Below are 12724 nucleotides of genomic sequence, written 5' to 3' on the forward strand. Positions count from 1 at the left end.
CCCTTTAGTTTTTTTTGTTTTTGATTTTTTTTTTTTAAATCCAGCATGAGAAATACAGTACCTGCTATGGCAAAAAATACACATAAAATGCAACTTTGCAGCTTATTTGTACATTAGTAGAGTTTAACATTTTATTGTTTTTTAAGTGAACCAGTGATTTTAAGTACCACTATACTAAAATAGTAAAATAAAATATAGAAAAGGGGGGCCCAGCCTGCATGCAAGTGCACCTCCAAAGTGCCTAGTTTCTGTGTCCATGTAAAACCAGTAATATGAGGAGCAATCCAACATATGGGAGTTTGACTAAACCTCCATGTTATTAAAAAAAAAAAAAAAAGAAAAGACAATGCCATATCCTCCCTTTTCTCCCCACAAGCTTCCTAAAACACCACTGTCAACTTTCTCTACTGCCCACCGGAAGAGAGAAAAGCAAGCCACCAAAATAATATTGTAAAAGCTATTTCAAGTATAAGAAAAACAAAACACTTCTAGGTAACTTGCAGAGAGCATCAACATGTGCAGCTACTGAGTCATTTTTACAGGTTTTGTTTCTGCTGACAGTGTTTCAGGTGAGAGGGTTTCTGCTGTACCTTCCTGTTACCTGTTTGTGTGCAAAGTTGGAGAGCTGCCTTTTAATCAAAACCCAGCCTCTGTTTGATGCCCTTCTCTGCACCTTCTGTTTAAAGGGGGCAAGAAGAGAAGTGAAGGCAGGCGCCGAGGAGGGAGAGAGTAACGCGTCACAAATAATTAAAACAGGACTTCTCCATCCCTCCTCCTCTGCCCCCGCCCCAGGTCTCTCACTTCTCTGGCTCAGCCCCAGTGACCTAACGCTCACTGAAGTGAGGCCCACTCATTGTGGTTTCCTGATTTGGTAGGATGTATTTTACTATGTAAACATAGCCCCCTAGGATTATGGAACCCAAAGCAGCATTTCGTGTCTCCACCTCGATGGAGAAAGAGAAAATAGTCCAGAAACCTCTCCTCAGGTTGCTTTTGTCATCTGTTTTTGGTTACTCAAAGTGGGGGTGGGGTGGGGTGGGTACAGAATGGGACATTGTGAGCAAAGAGTGGAGAGTTAGGGCACGGTTGAGCTGCTGCATCTGCCTTTTTTTTTTTTTTGCCTCCCAGAAGGGTTTTTTGAAAACCTGTTGAAAACGTTCCTGCCCCTTACGTCACACTGAGATTAAGGCCAAGGGTGCAGAAGCTTGTGCACGTGTCTGAGCACGTTCGCGGTGCACCATTTTGATGTCTTCTGTGAGATCGCTGGATACACTTTGGTCACTGGTGTGCGCAATGGGTAGCGGTGGGGGAGTGTCCCGGAAAGAAGTTCAGAGGTTAGAAAGCCCTTTGGGAGCATCATCGAGGGGTATAAGGACGGGAAGAATTTATGGGGCTCAGAGGAAGGAGATGGAGAGGAAAGGGGTCTCCAAATAAACACCCTGGGGCGACAGCGCCCAAACCAAAAGGCGGGTGGATAATATACATATACTTATAACCAAGCTTCTTCCCCTCAAAGGAAGTCGTCACTATGCCAAGACGGGTGAGGAGCAAACTAAAGAGTCGTCTTAACAGAAGGAGGGTTTCTAAGATGGGGGGAAGGAGATTGGTTGTGAAGAAGAAGCTATGCCCAATTATCCATTCCAACCGTGCCTTGTGGGTGCCCAAATTTCAGAGAGCAGTAGCTGACAGGTCCTGGCAAGCAGCGTTTGTTAATGTATTTAACAAATTTAACAAATGTATTTAAGACTCAGGGATGTGAGAAAGGTCTCAGGAGGCACCCACCTTCCAGGGTGGCTGTTTGCACATCTCTTTAGGTGAGTTTCCTTCTCGGTAAGAAAGAAAAGCCATTTCCAAAGCTTCACAAAGCCAGGAGGCGATGATGCCTACATCTCCAAATAGAAACGCAAGGGACTATTTCCCTTTGTGAACTACAGAATTCTACTCGGTGAGTCAAGGGTGTGCACTTTTGAACCAGGAGAGGCTGAGAGCTCGAGGTCTTCCAGCACAGTAAACATTCTGGAGTCCCCGGCAGGGGTGGGTCTTCTGGAAGACAGGGATTCAGACACTCCCCACCCTGTGGAACTAGGGCTCCAACAGCAGTCTGCTGTCACCGTGTATGAGAGGCCACAGAGAGAGAGACACCCCACAAACACAAACCCACTCCTCTGACCTGCTCTGCTTTTACCTCTTACACAAGAAAGAAGATCTGAAACATATGATGGCTTAAAAAATGGAAAACATCCTATTTAGGGTTACTTTCACAGCAAAGAAATTTTTAAAAAGTTATCCTGCTATTTACATGTTCATATTTTAAAAAGGATAACCTACTGGTGTCAGAAAAGGGGAGAGGAGTGAAGGGTTTACACAGCAAGAGGGAAATGGACCTGGAGGTATCGCTTTGTGTCAGACAGTTGAAACGTCAGGATTTTATTTTTTCATTTTGTTGGTTTTTGTTTAAAGGCAATCTAACAGATTGGAGCCCTGATGAGATCATGCCTGAGCAGCCCGGCACAGGCCCGAGGAGACGGGGATCAAGTCTATGACTGGTTACAGGACTGTGAACATCACCAACAGAAAGGGCTGTATGGACAACAGTGAGTACAGGAGAGCCAGCTCTTCCTCGGGGTACTGGTTGTTACCAATGGTTCCTAGACCAGGGCGATGCAGATGCCTCGATGTACCACAGGCAAGACCAGTAAAGGAACTCTGTTAGGACCAAGAGGAAAGTGCAGGCGTCCTGTGTCAAACACCTCACTGCTCACTGGCTGCAAGGGGGGCAGGGATGACATTTGGCGGGGTGGTAGGGGGAGACAGCGGATGGGGAAGGGGATCCTTTTTTGCCTTCCAAGCAACAGCCGTCTTCCCTGCAGAAGAAGACAATTTCCTTGTAATTTAGTGTAAGTTCACTTCCGACTCTTAAAAAAACAAAAAAGAAGGAAAATGAAAAGAGAGAGAGAGGAGGATCTTTCTGGAATTGACATACAGATTAGCTTGAAGGTCAGCACGGTTTCCTGAGCTTGAAAGGGTCTGAATCCAGGAAAGGATGAGTACTTTTTCCCACAGGACACTGGAGCTGCAGAGGTCCCACTGTCACACGGGGTTAACACTGCGCGGCTAGGACTGAGTGCTGTATCAGGTCTTTATAGGGACTGCTGCAGGCCCCTGGAATTTGCCTGGCTTTATCAGGCCTGCCTGTGACCCAGAGAGGACTCCCTCCGGGGTCTCTCCCACTTCACTGTGCTGACCTGCCAGCATCTCGCTCCCCTCCCCCTCCAGGACATGGGACACCATGGACACAGAAACTGTAGAACAAGGATGCAAAGCCACTTCTTTTCCCCTTCGGTCCTCTCCTCCCCGCCTTTTGCAGAATGCATAGTTACAATTAATTCGTGATACAAAATAAAGAAGCAACGATGACTACATGTGGGACTTTTTTTGGGAAAAAAACAAAACAAAGACAACAAACTCAGCGACCTCTTCTTAAATTCAGTATCAAAATTCACATTTGCATAATAATACATTTCAAGGCCATTTGAGAGGAATGAGAGTGATGCAAAGCAAGCGGCGGCATCTCGCCTGGCCTCCCTGCGTCTTCCCGGAGGAAGCAGAAGGAATCTCGCGGAGGGGCTGTTTTCCTCTTTGGGGGAGTCTGGAAGAACTACGGAAATGGCCCTTAGCATTCACTTAATGTTTCTTTAGAAGACTGAAAGTGGGGAGAAGAGGTGGAATCGTTTAAAACAAGCCTAAACACACATGAATAGACACTGCAGGTTTCCATGCTTATAAAATAGTTCTGAAGAAACAAAATACGATTTCAGATTTTTCTCTTTTCTTTCTCGGACACTTTGACCTTACTTTTTCAAAACCTTTTCCCTCGTGTGCCGCACCCTTCTCGCATAAACGGCAACAACACAGGACTCTGATTTGGGAAAGGATGGCCTTCCCGCGACAAAGACTCAGGATGGGATGCGCTCTATGCCCCGCGTGTGGCAGAAGCTAGAAAACGCCTTCTTGACATGCAAGAGTGCGTCACAGACATCACCATATTTCAGTTCTTCAGTGCTTACAGAAAAAGGAAAAGATGGCCACAGCCATGCATGCGTCCGTGTACCCAAGTACAACTAGGTAATACAGACAGAGATTCAACCTGCACTCTTGGGCTAACCTGGGTCTCAACAGAGTCCTGGGTGCTCCTTTACCTGATTTTCTCCTCTCCTGGGCCCCAGAGTCTCTTCCACAAGCAACACTGTGCAATATTGATGCTAGTGAGAAGTCCACGGCTGCCCTGGGGGCTGCCAGGAGAAAGTCAGACTCCCCTAAAGACTAAGCTGACCATCTTTCTGTTTCATCCCACTGGACAGCATCTCCCTAAAGAAGGCGGTCTCTGTACTCACAAAGGCACAATTCAGAAATACTACACAAATAATTCCTTGGAAAAAATTAAAAAGGGGGGTGGGGTGGTGTTTTAAACACAATTTTTCTAGCTTATCCCAAACTTTCTGGCAAGAAGTGTCAAGGTGAATGCATCACTTGGTGAAAAAACTACGCTACCTTTAAAAGGTCCGTAATTTCTTAAAGGTTCCAAAGGTCTTTGTTTTGCATAAATTACCCCCTTTTCAATTTTTGGCAAACATATTTAGAATACACACTCGTTCTCTCCCAAAAGCTCTGCTGTAAGGCTAGTCCTGACAGTAAGGCTGCATCATCCCACCACCAGCCACCTTTTTACAACCCGCCCCTCTGAGACACAGGCACACCTTTTAGCAGCCAGCCCGAGGAGGAGGAAGGCCAGATTCAGGAGAGGTCCAGGAAACCAGGCGGGGAGAAGGGAGGGACGAGCACTTCGCTTCACGCCTCTGCTACAACAATATTGCAGGCTATCTGCCCACCATGAGCAGTAAAGAGGAATTTCACTTATGGGAAAAACAATTCTACTTACTAACACTGGCTAAAAATGGGTCAATTACTACTGGGAATTTACTTCCAAGGCAGTGATCCATAGTATGGAAATAATCTGAGGCACAAAGTGCTTTAGGAAAACACTATTTTCCTTTTATGTAAAACTGAGAACAATTCTCTGCTGTCGAAGGTATGTGGCCTTTCCCTCCCATGGACAAGTATTTGTCACAATAATGATCCAACAGCTGACCCTTGCAGAGACCCATGGGGGTCAGGCTTGTACCGCTGCTCCTGCCATGCATAGTTTCTCATGAAAAACAAATGCGGGTGTGTAGTTAACTGAAAAGGGACCTGTGGAGATTCTGCGAGGCAAACACTGGCACTTTCTGTCACTTTCTCTACTTCTTTGGGTGGTAGTAGTGATTACTACAAGAGGCCGCTAGCCTAAAAACAACTCCAACGTTAGGAATATTCTGTAGGCACTCCATACCTTGTCCGTGTAACTGCCCACCCGCATCTGGAGAGTTCTCCATCCCCTTTCCAGTGCTGCCTGCACAGCCCGCAGATGCTCACAGCCTCTTGGCTTTGGTGGCCTGAGGAGGGGGAGTTACGGGCACAGTGGGGCCAATCAGTGATGTTTTTATTAAGCTACCACAATCATAGGTTCCTGGAGTTGGCAATTGTTCCAAATCTGAAGAATGTGATACCACCACCCCCTCTGTCAAGTTCAAGGTCAAGAAAGAAACGCTATCACTGACAAATGGGGACCATCTCTGAAAATGCACACGCCTTTGGCACCAGCCATAAACCTATAGACCACATTACAGGGTGTGCGTAGACACTGGAAATATCTTTTTTTTTTTTTGAAATCAAGTGAGGCTGTCCCTGGCACGTGCCTGTTTCTAGACAGCAGGGGGCAACACACCTGTGCTTGCAGATAAAGCAGGAGGGAGTAGGGTGCAGCATGCAGCGAGGGGCGGGGGCACACCCTATTTTCTGAATGACTACGAAGGTCGCAAGACTGACAATTCATTTTCTACACACAGACTAGGGTATTTTATCTGCATGACCACAGGTGGCCATGGTTGTCCACGTGAGGAGGGAGAACACAAAGAACAAGATTTCTTTTTGCAGTAACACTAAGAAGTGTACAGTTAATGCATAGACAGGAAGTGCGACCAAACTTGGCAAAAACACTGGAGAAGTTTGGTTGTCTTTCTAAATCCTCTAGAAATGTATCTCTATCCCTAGTTAAGGACCTTAGAGATACCTAAAACAAAAGACAAAACTCAATTCCAAAACAATAAGCCTACAATGCTTTATATACTGAATTTTAGCTCTGAGGATGAAGAAAAATGGGACCTTTTCTACATAGATGCTCAACTGTTCCCTAATCTTAGAGATGGGGACCATAGCCAAGTCTGCTGAAAACATCCAGTTTACCCTGCAGAGAAACAGGCTTGGAGTAAGCTTTCTGCTCAGCACGCAGACATCTTCACTCTGTTGAAGAGAGGTGTCAGGATGACGAAATACCAAAAATCAAAGGAGAATTAAAAAAAAAAGAAAGCATGTGGCCAATATGGAATCTGGCTAGTAACCCTCCTGAAAAACCGTCCCACTTCCTGAAAATGTGGTGAAAGTATTTGCAACAAGTCAACAGCCCATGAAAGCCCAGTTTCTGCTAGTTATATTAATAAAGGCTCTCCCAAATTCTTAGGCAGGAACTTCCCCCCCCCCCCTTTTTTTTCCTGCATACCTTATACACCACATCCGACCCACAGGAACTTGGAAGAAACAACTGCTAACTTATGCTACATTCATGTCAGAAGAGGTGGGAAAATTCTTAGAACAGGAGCCATTGTCATAGAAAAATCAAGCTGCTTTACATCAAACTAACTGAATGGCTGTAAACGGAAATCGCTGATTTACTGGGGGACATTGAGGAAAGACTGCTTTGGAGCCTTGCAGCGTTGGTATGGTAACTCCTGTAAATGTCTACCTGAAAAATCTTGAGCCTTGGGGACTAAGATCAGAGATGCTACATGGGCCATCCATTTCTTCACAGTGTCTCGGAGATCTGAACTTTGCTTTTTTTTAACACCTAGAATCTGGTCATGGCACTGGATCTCAACCGACAGTCGAGGCTTCCGTCCTGGTGGAGGATGTCCCCCGCCCTACTGGTGCTTCCTTTCTTTTGGCGACTTGTGTGAGAGACCGATGCCAAGCCCGTGACATTTAAGAGCTGTGCACCTCTAGTCACTAGGGGCCACATGCTTAAAAAAATGATGGAAGCTAGTAAGAACATGGGAAGCTCAACGTTACATGATCAAAATGTCCATAAAATAAGTCTACAGAATGAGAGGTGACCAGCAAGCCCCTATACATGTGCCAGAATGTGGTGAAGAAAACGCTCCCACTGAACTGGAAGTCACCTAACCTCCCGGCAGACAAGGCTCTTGCCAAAGAATACCACAAAAAGGGAAGAGCTCCTCCTCTTCCATCACGTCCCCACTATAGCCTGTTCTTAGGTCACTGCCAGCCAATAAAGCAAAGCTTCCAGCAAGCTGACAAAAAAACGGAGGGAGGAAGGCGACAGAGGAGGACATGGGCAAAAAAACAGGAGCCTCTTTCTATCCGCCCAACACCGAGAGGCTTCCCGAATCGCCGCAGCTGTCACGACACCTGAAGAAGTCAACGCACAAGGCAGGAACTTAGCATGCCATATTTTGAAGACACAAAAGCACATTTAGCCTCCTTGATTTGTGCTGATTTATTGACTTATTTTAAATCTAGCCCACTGCCTTTGAGGCCTGTCCAGAACCACTCCCATCTCCTTAACGGGCAAATGTCTTCCTGTCTGTGGAGCGGCTCGACCACAAGCACATACACACGCCGCCCCTGCACAGGATGTCTGGGTGTATGTATGAAGGCACTAACGCGGTTTGAGAGAAATTGCAGGCAGCAACCCCACAGGCTCCCTTCACCTGGCAAGCTGGAGTTTCCTTCCCACTGGTTAAGCTTAGATGTCTGCAAGACGCTGTGGTCAGGCTTGGGAATTCTGACCCCCAGCCCCAGGAGGGAATACGAAAGGAGAATTCAACATCACCAAAAACTGAAAGGAAATACTCCACCTGTCCAGCTGAGGGATGGGGGTAATTAAGCAGCAGATCTTCAAAACAGCAATTAAAATGAGCACAACAGTAGCTGGGAGCTAAAAAAAAAAAGTCAAATCACTTGTTCCTTCTTAGATTCTTCTGTATTTTCTCCTCCTCCCTAACAAGTGGAGGTCAGACAGACATTCTTCATCAAGACAACAGTCCATAGGTATCTCTCCTCTAGTAATGCCTATATTTAAAATTTGTTCCAAACATTATTAACCTATATTTCCTAACTCTTTACATAGATTCTCAGCAATCCAAACCGCACTCTCTCTCTCTTTGTAAGCTGTGGTTTCTTTCTTCCTTCCTTTCTTTTGTTGGGGGTGGGGGGCAGGAAGAAGGGTTTCTTTGAAAAGAATTAAAAAAAAAAAAAAAAAGGGCAAAAAATACTAGGGGAGATTTCAATACAGTCTTAAATGGAAAGGAGTGAAGTGATCGTATTCCCATTTACAGAAGCCAAACGCTCTCCAGTTAAATTATACACAATTTCAAATGAACCCATGATAGAGCTCTTAAAAAGCTTAATCCTTCTCTCATTTTTTTAAGATCACAAATTTACCAGTTGCTGCTAAATTGATAATTTGTAAAAAATATTTCTTTCTACATGTTTTAAAATGTGTGATCCCCAGTATGACAATAACATTTGGAGGCTTTTCTTACTTTTTTTTTTAAGTAAAAAAATTTTTTTTAAACTTTTTGAAGTTTCAGGAACTTGTAAAAGTTTATTAACAGGAAAGAAATAGCCGTCTATCTAGGATAAGATATGGTTAAATAAACCATCTTCAAAAAACTGGCTTCCTACCCTAGAATTCCTGAGAATGCTTGCAAATTTTAAAGCAGGAAAAGAAATGTTAAAAACAAAAAAAAAAACAAAAAACACTGTTAAATGCTCCCAGAGTTAGTCTTCATCTAAAATATATATTTATATGTGTATATATATTTATACGCACTTTTTGGTCTTTTTTTTTTTTTTTAAAGTTTAAAATTTTTTTTCCCTTTAAGCTTATGATGGAAGAACGTTTTAGCTTCTCATGTTTATTTTTACATATTTCAAATCCCTCAGTATGTCTTGTAAACAAGAGGGGCTCTAGCACCCGGCTTTCACCGTAGTATCGTAAGGAACTCAACTAACCCAGAGTGCAGGTCAAGGAACCAACAGGCAGGAGGAGAGGAGGGCGGGCAGGACATAGCAGTGAACCAAGAGCAGCAGTGGACGGGGTCTCCACTGGCTCATGGGAGCCTCAGGATATGCCTCCTAGCCCAGGGACACTAAGATTTCACCTTCTGTTAGACGTCGGAACACAGCTGCTCTTCCCCTGGAGGCCACCACACACGACAGGGCTCTGCTCCGCCGCCCAGAGAGCAACCAGCGGGGCTGGAAGAAGACACTGTGTGCGTGGGAAGAGGTGGAAGGGCGTGGTGACGATGGAAACTGGAGAGCAGGGAGAGGACACAGTCATTTTCCTACAAGGCATTCAATGGGACCAAGCCAGACGCTGCCAACTCAAGTTTGACCACCTACCCACAGAGGGTCAGAAAGACTTGGATGAGCGTGTGTTCATTTGAATGATGCATGTCAATCTCTTTTGGGGCTAAGTTTATCGTCAACAGGGTAAACCAAGAAGACAACAGAGCTTCCCATTCTTTGTCTCACAAAACCACTTCAATGCAAATAAGTGTTTTTTTGCCTTTTCCTATGACACCCACTCATCCGCCTACACACAGACACAAGCTACGAGTCAAAGACATTAGGCATTGTTGTATCCTTCACTGAAGATGCTAAATAAAGAAAAACTCCCTTGTCCTCACTAGCAGCGAGTCACCGAGGACAGCAGAGGTCTGCTCCCACCAAGGGTTGGAATGGGCAGGTATTTGCTGGTACAGAATGTCGGCACTTTATGTTAAACAGTATAATGCAGACGCGGGCTATCCACACAAGTGCTAGCACAGTACTGCTTGCTCCCCCCACCCCAGCCCGCCCAGCCCCGCTAGCCATCTGCTTCATGTAACAGGGTACCCCTTCGGATCTGCTGTAAATCTCTTCACAATAAGCAGTTTTATACATGTTGATTCCAACATCAGTACATACATGTTGGTGGTAACTGTGGATTAAAAGTTGCCCCCTATTCTGCCCAGAGTACTACTACATTGACACTTAAAAAAAAAAAATCTTTAAATACCGCAATTTTAAAAAAGCAACACTATAAGGGAAAAAAATAAGAGGTCCAAAAAAAAAAAAAGGTGCAATACTTTAAATCTTTGCTAAGTTATACCTGCCTAAGCAAAACCACATACACAGGAAATACACAACACAGAGAAACAAAAGGAAACTTTCGCTTGAAGTACACACTGGTTTAAGAACATTCGTTAAGTAAACGTTTCTGTCAGTGATGGCCTGGTGCTGTAACACGCCACGGCCTGGCACAGGTAACGCTCAGCAAGAGAGGAGCAGAGAGGAAGGAGCTGCGGGTGCTTTCAGGAGGCCGCTCACAACGGACTCTCTTCTGTTTTCACACAATGAAAGAAGAGACCCAAGAGAAGTATTTAATTCGGCATTACCTGATTTTGCGATGAATTTCTCATACCTGATCACACAGGTTATGAAGTGGCAGGAAGGGGGAACACTTCTGCTTTTGAGACTTCATGTAATCCAAAGCTACTTTCTTATGTTCCCATTCAAACTAACAAAACAGGCTTGCATGGAACTCAGGAGATAGTGAGCTGTGCCTGGCGGCCACTCGTTTTAAAAACAAATATAAACAAAAACACAGTTGCTCCAAGAGGAACTTCCTGCTCTCCTAAGGTTTTGGACTTGGCAGTGCTCCACTCTACTGCTGGGTCAGAGGAAAGCTCTGGAAAAGTCACACTGAGGCTAACTGCAAAGATAAAGGAGCACTCTGCTGTCCTCGACAAGAAGCCCTGTTCATCCGAACGCAGCCCAGCGGAGACGCTGTAGGCGCAGTGGCTCCCGGTGCTTGTGGTGTTCTCATAGTTTAAAAAAAAAAAAATTAAAAATTAAAAAAAAAAAAAAACAGAAACAAAGCAGATGGCCGGCCAGCCAGCCTGTGGACTACCAGCATTGCAGCTTTCTCAGAAATCAGGATGGGGGAAGGAGGAAGAGGAGGAGGGCAGGACAGAGGTACACACACACAGAGACAGAGGATGCACGCGAATGCACATGAACACACGTGCACACACACACCAGAACGAGCATGCCTGGGCAGTTACATGTGCCAGAACACACTGGTATTTATCAACCAGCCAATCACAAAATTTTTTCCTTGATTTTTTTTTTTTTTTTTTTAGGTTTTTTGTGTTTTTGTTTTTAAAGTGAGGCTCCGTCAAGTCTTCCCTCCCCCCTCCCCCAACAATTCTTTTGAATTCCCCTCCCTCCCGGACATGGTAGACCTAAGGACGGAAACACACCCAGTGCAAACAAAGTTAAAAAGCTATTTTTTTTTCAGTATATATGTTTCTTAGCAACAACTTCCGTATAACATGAAAAAAGTGAAAAACTAGAAACTAATTTTTTTACTTTTTTTGTGTTTAAATTTAAATGGTACGTGTACTCGCTTCACATTGTCTTTCTAGGTTGGCGTCCATGATTCAAGTATTTCAAGAGTGATATGTTCTCTTTTTGGATTCAGATTCCAACGAAAAAAACTGCAGTTATAAGGGAGGCAACTATGTGCTCAGACAGTCTGTCAACGACCCACCTTTTTTTCTCTCTCCGTTTTCTTTTTTCCTTTTAAAAATGTATTTATTGCAAGTTGAAAAAAAAAACGAAAAGGTCAAGTTAGTGCTGCTGCTGTTCCAAAAAAGGTCACGAGGTCAGAGTTGAAAGTTCTAAGTTCAGATTGAATCCGACCCTCCTCCCAGAAGGTCACCAGGTAGTAAAGAAGCAGGGCTGCCCATCCGATGGGGATCTTCCACGGTTGGAACTCCCCACAAGCTAGAAGAATAGTTTGGGGGCCCCCACAATGACGCGCCAGCAAGGTCGGCCCCGCTGCCGCCGCCAGCACTGCTGCTCCACTGCCCGAGCCCCGTGGACCCACCGAAGAGATTCAGCGCAGGTCCCACAGGATCCGACTGGTTCTGGCCGGTCTCCAGCGACTGCCAACCCGCGGCCGGCGCACTCGGGGCTGCTGCAGGTGCAGGGGGCTGAGCTTGTGCCAGAAAGCGGCTGACTTCATCATCAGTGGCAAACTCAGCCAGGATGGTAGTGTTTCCCAACACACACCTGGAAAAGGGGAAGGAAGAGGGATGGATTTGAGGAAAACCCCACAACCAGCATAGGGACCCAACACTTTAAGTCCTCACTATTCAAAGTGTGGTTCTCGACTAGCTGCATCGAATCATCTGGGTTAGCTTGTTAGAATGCAGAATCTCAGGCCCCTCCCCAGGCTGACAGAACCAGAGTCCTCTTTTTTAACTGGATCTCCAAGTAATTAAGAAGTACTGATTTAAAGCAATAGAATGTCCCTAAATCTCAAAACATCCAAAGGCTATTAGAGGATACCACACATAGATGAGGAGCCCTGGGGGTACAGCGGTTAAAGCACTCAGCTGCTAACTGAAATGTTGGTCGTTTGAACCCACCCAGTGGCTCTGTGTGAGAAAAGACCCGGTAATTTGCTCCCATAAAGATGACAGCCTAGAAAACCCTC

General features: G+C 45.2%; 1 protein-coding gene across 16 annotated transcripts in view; it reads right to left on the reverse strand.

Annotated features, from left to right (window-relative positions):
* Positions 1-12724, reverse strand: part of TNRC6B (trinucleotide repeat containing adaptor 6B) — a 300739-nt gene continuing 288015 nt past the window's right edge. For 14 of the 16 annotated variants that reach the window (XM_064283470.1, XM_064283469.1, XM_064283476.1 and 11 more), the window contains one exon: positions 11692-12297. In XM_064283470.1, the coding sequence (XP_064139540.1) occupies positions 11910-12297 (388 nt within the window). In that variant the 3' untranslated portion in view covers positions 11692-11909. Of the gene's footprint in view, positions 9490-11691; positions 12298-12724 lie in introns of those variants that run through there. The other 2 variants (XM_064283467.1, XR_010321683.1) reach the window with 2 other exon arrangements.

This window comes from Loxodonta africana, chromosome 4 (assembly GCF_030014295.1).
Source record: "Loxodonta africana isolate mLoxAfr1 chromosome 4, mLoxAfr1.hap2, whole genome shotgun sequence".
NCBI classification, from domain to species: Eukaryota; Metazoa; Chordata; class Mammalia; order Proboscidea; family Elephantidae; genus Loxodonta; species Loxodonta africana.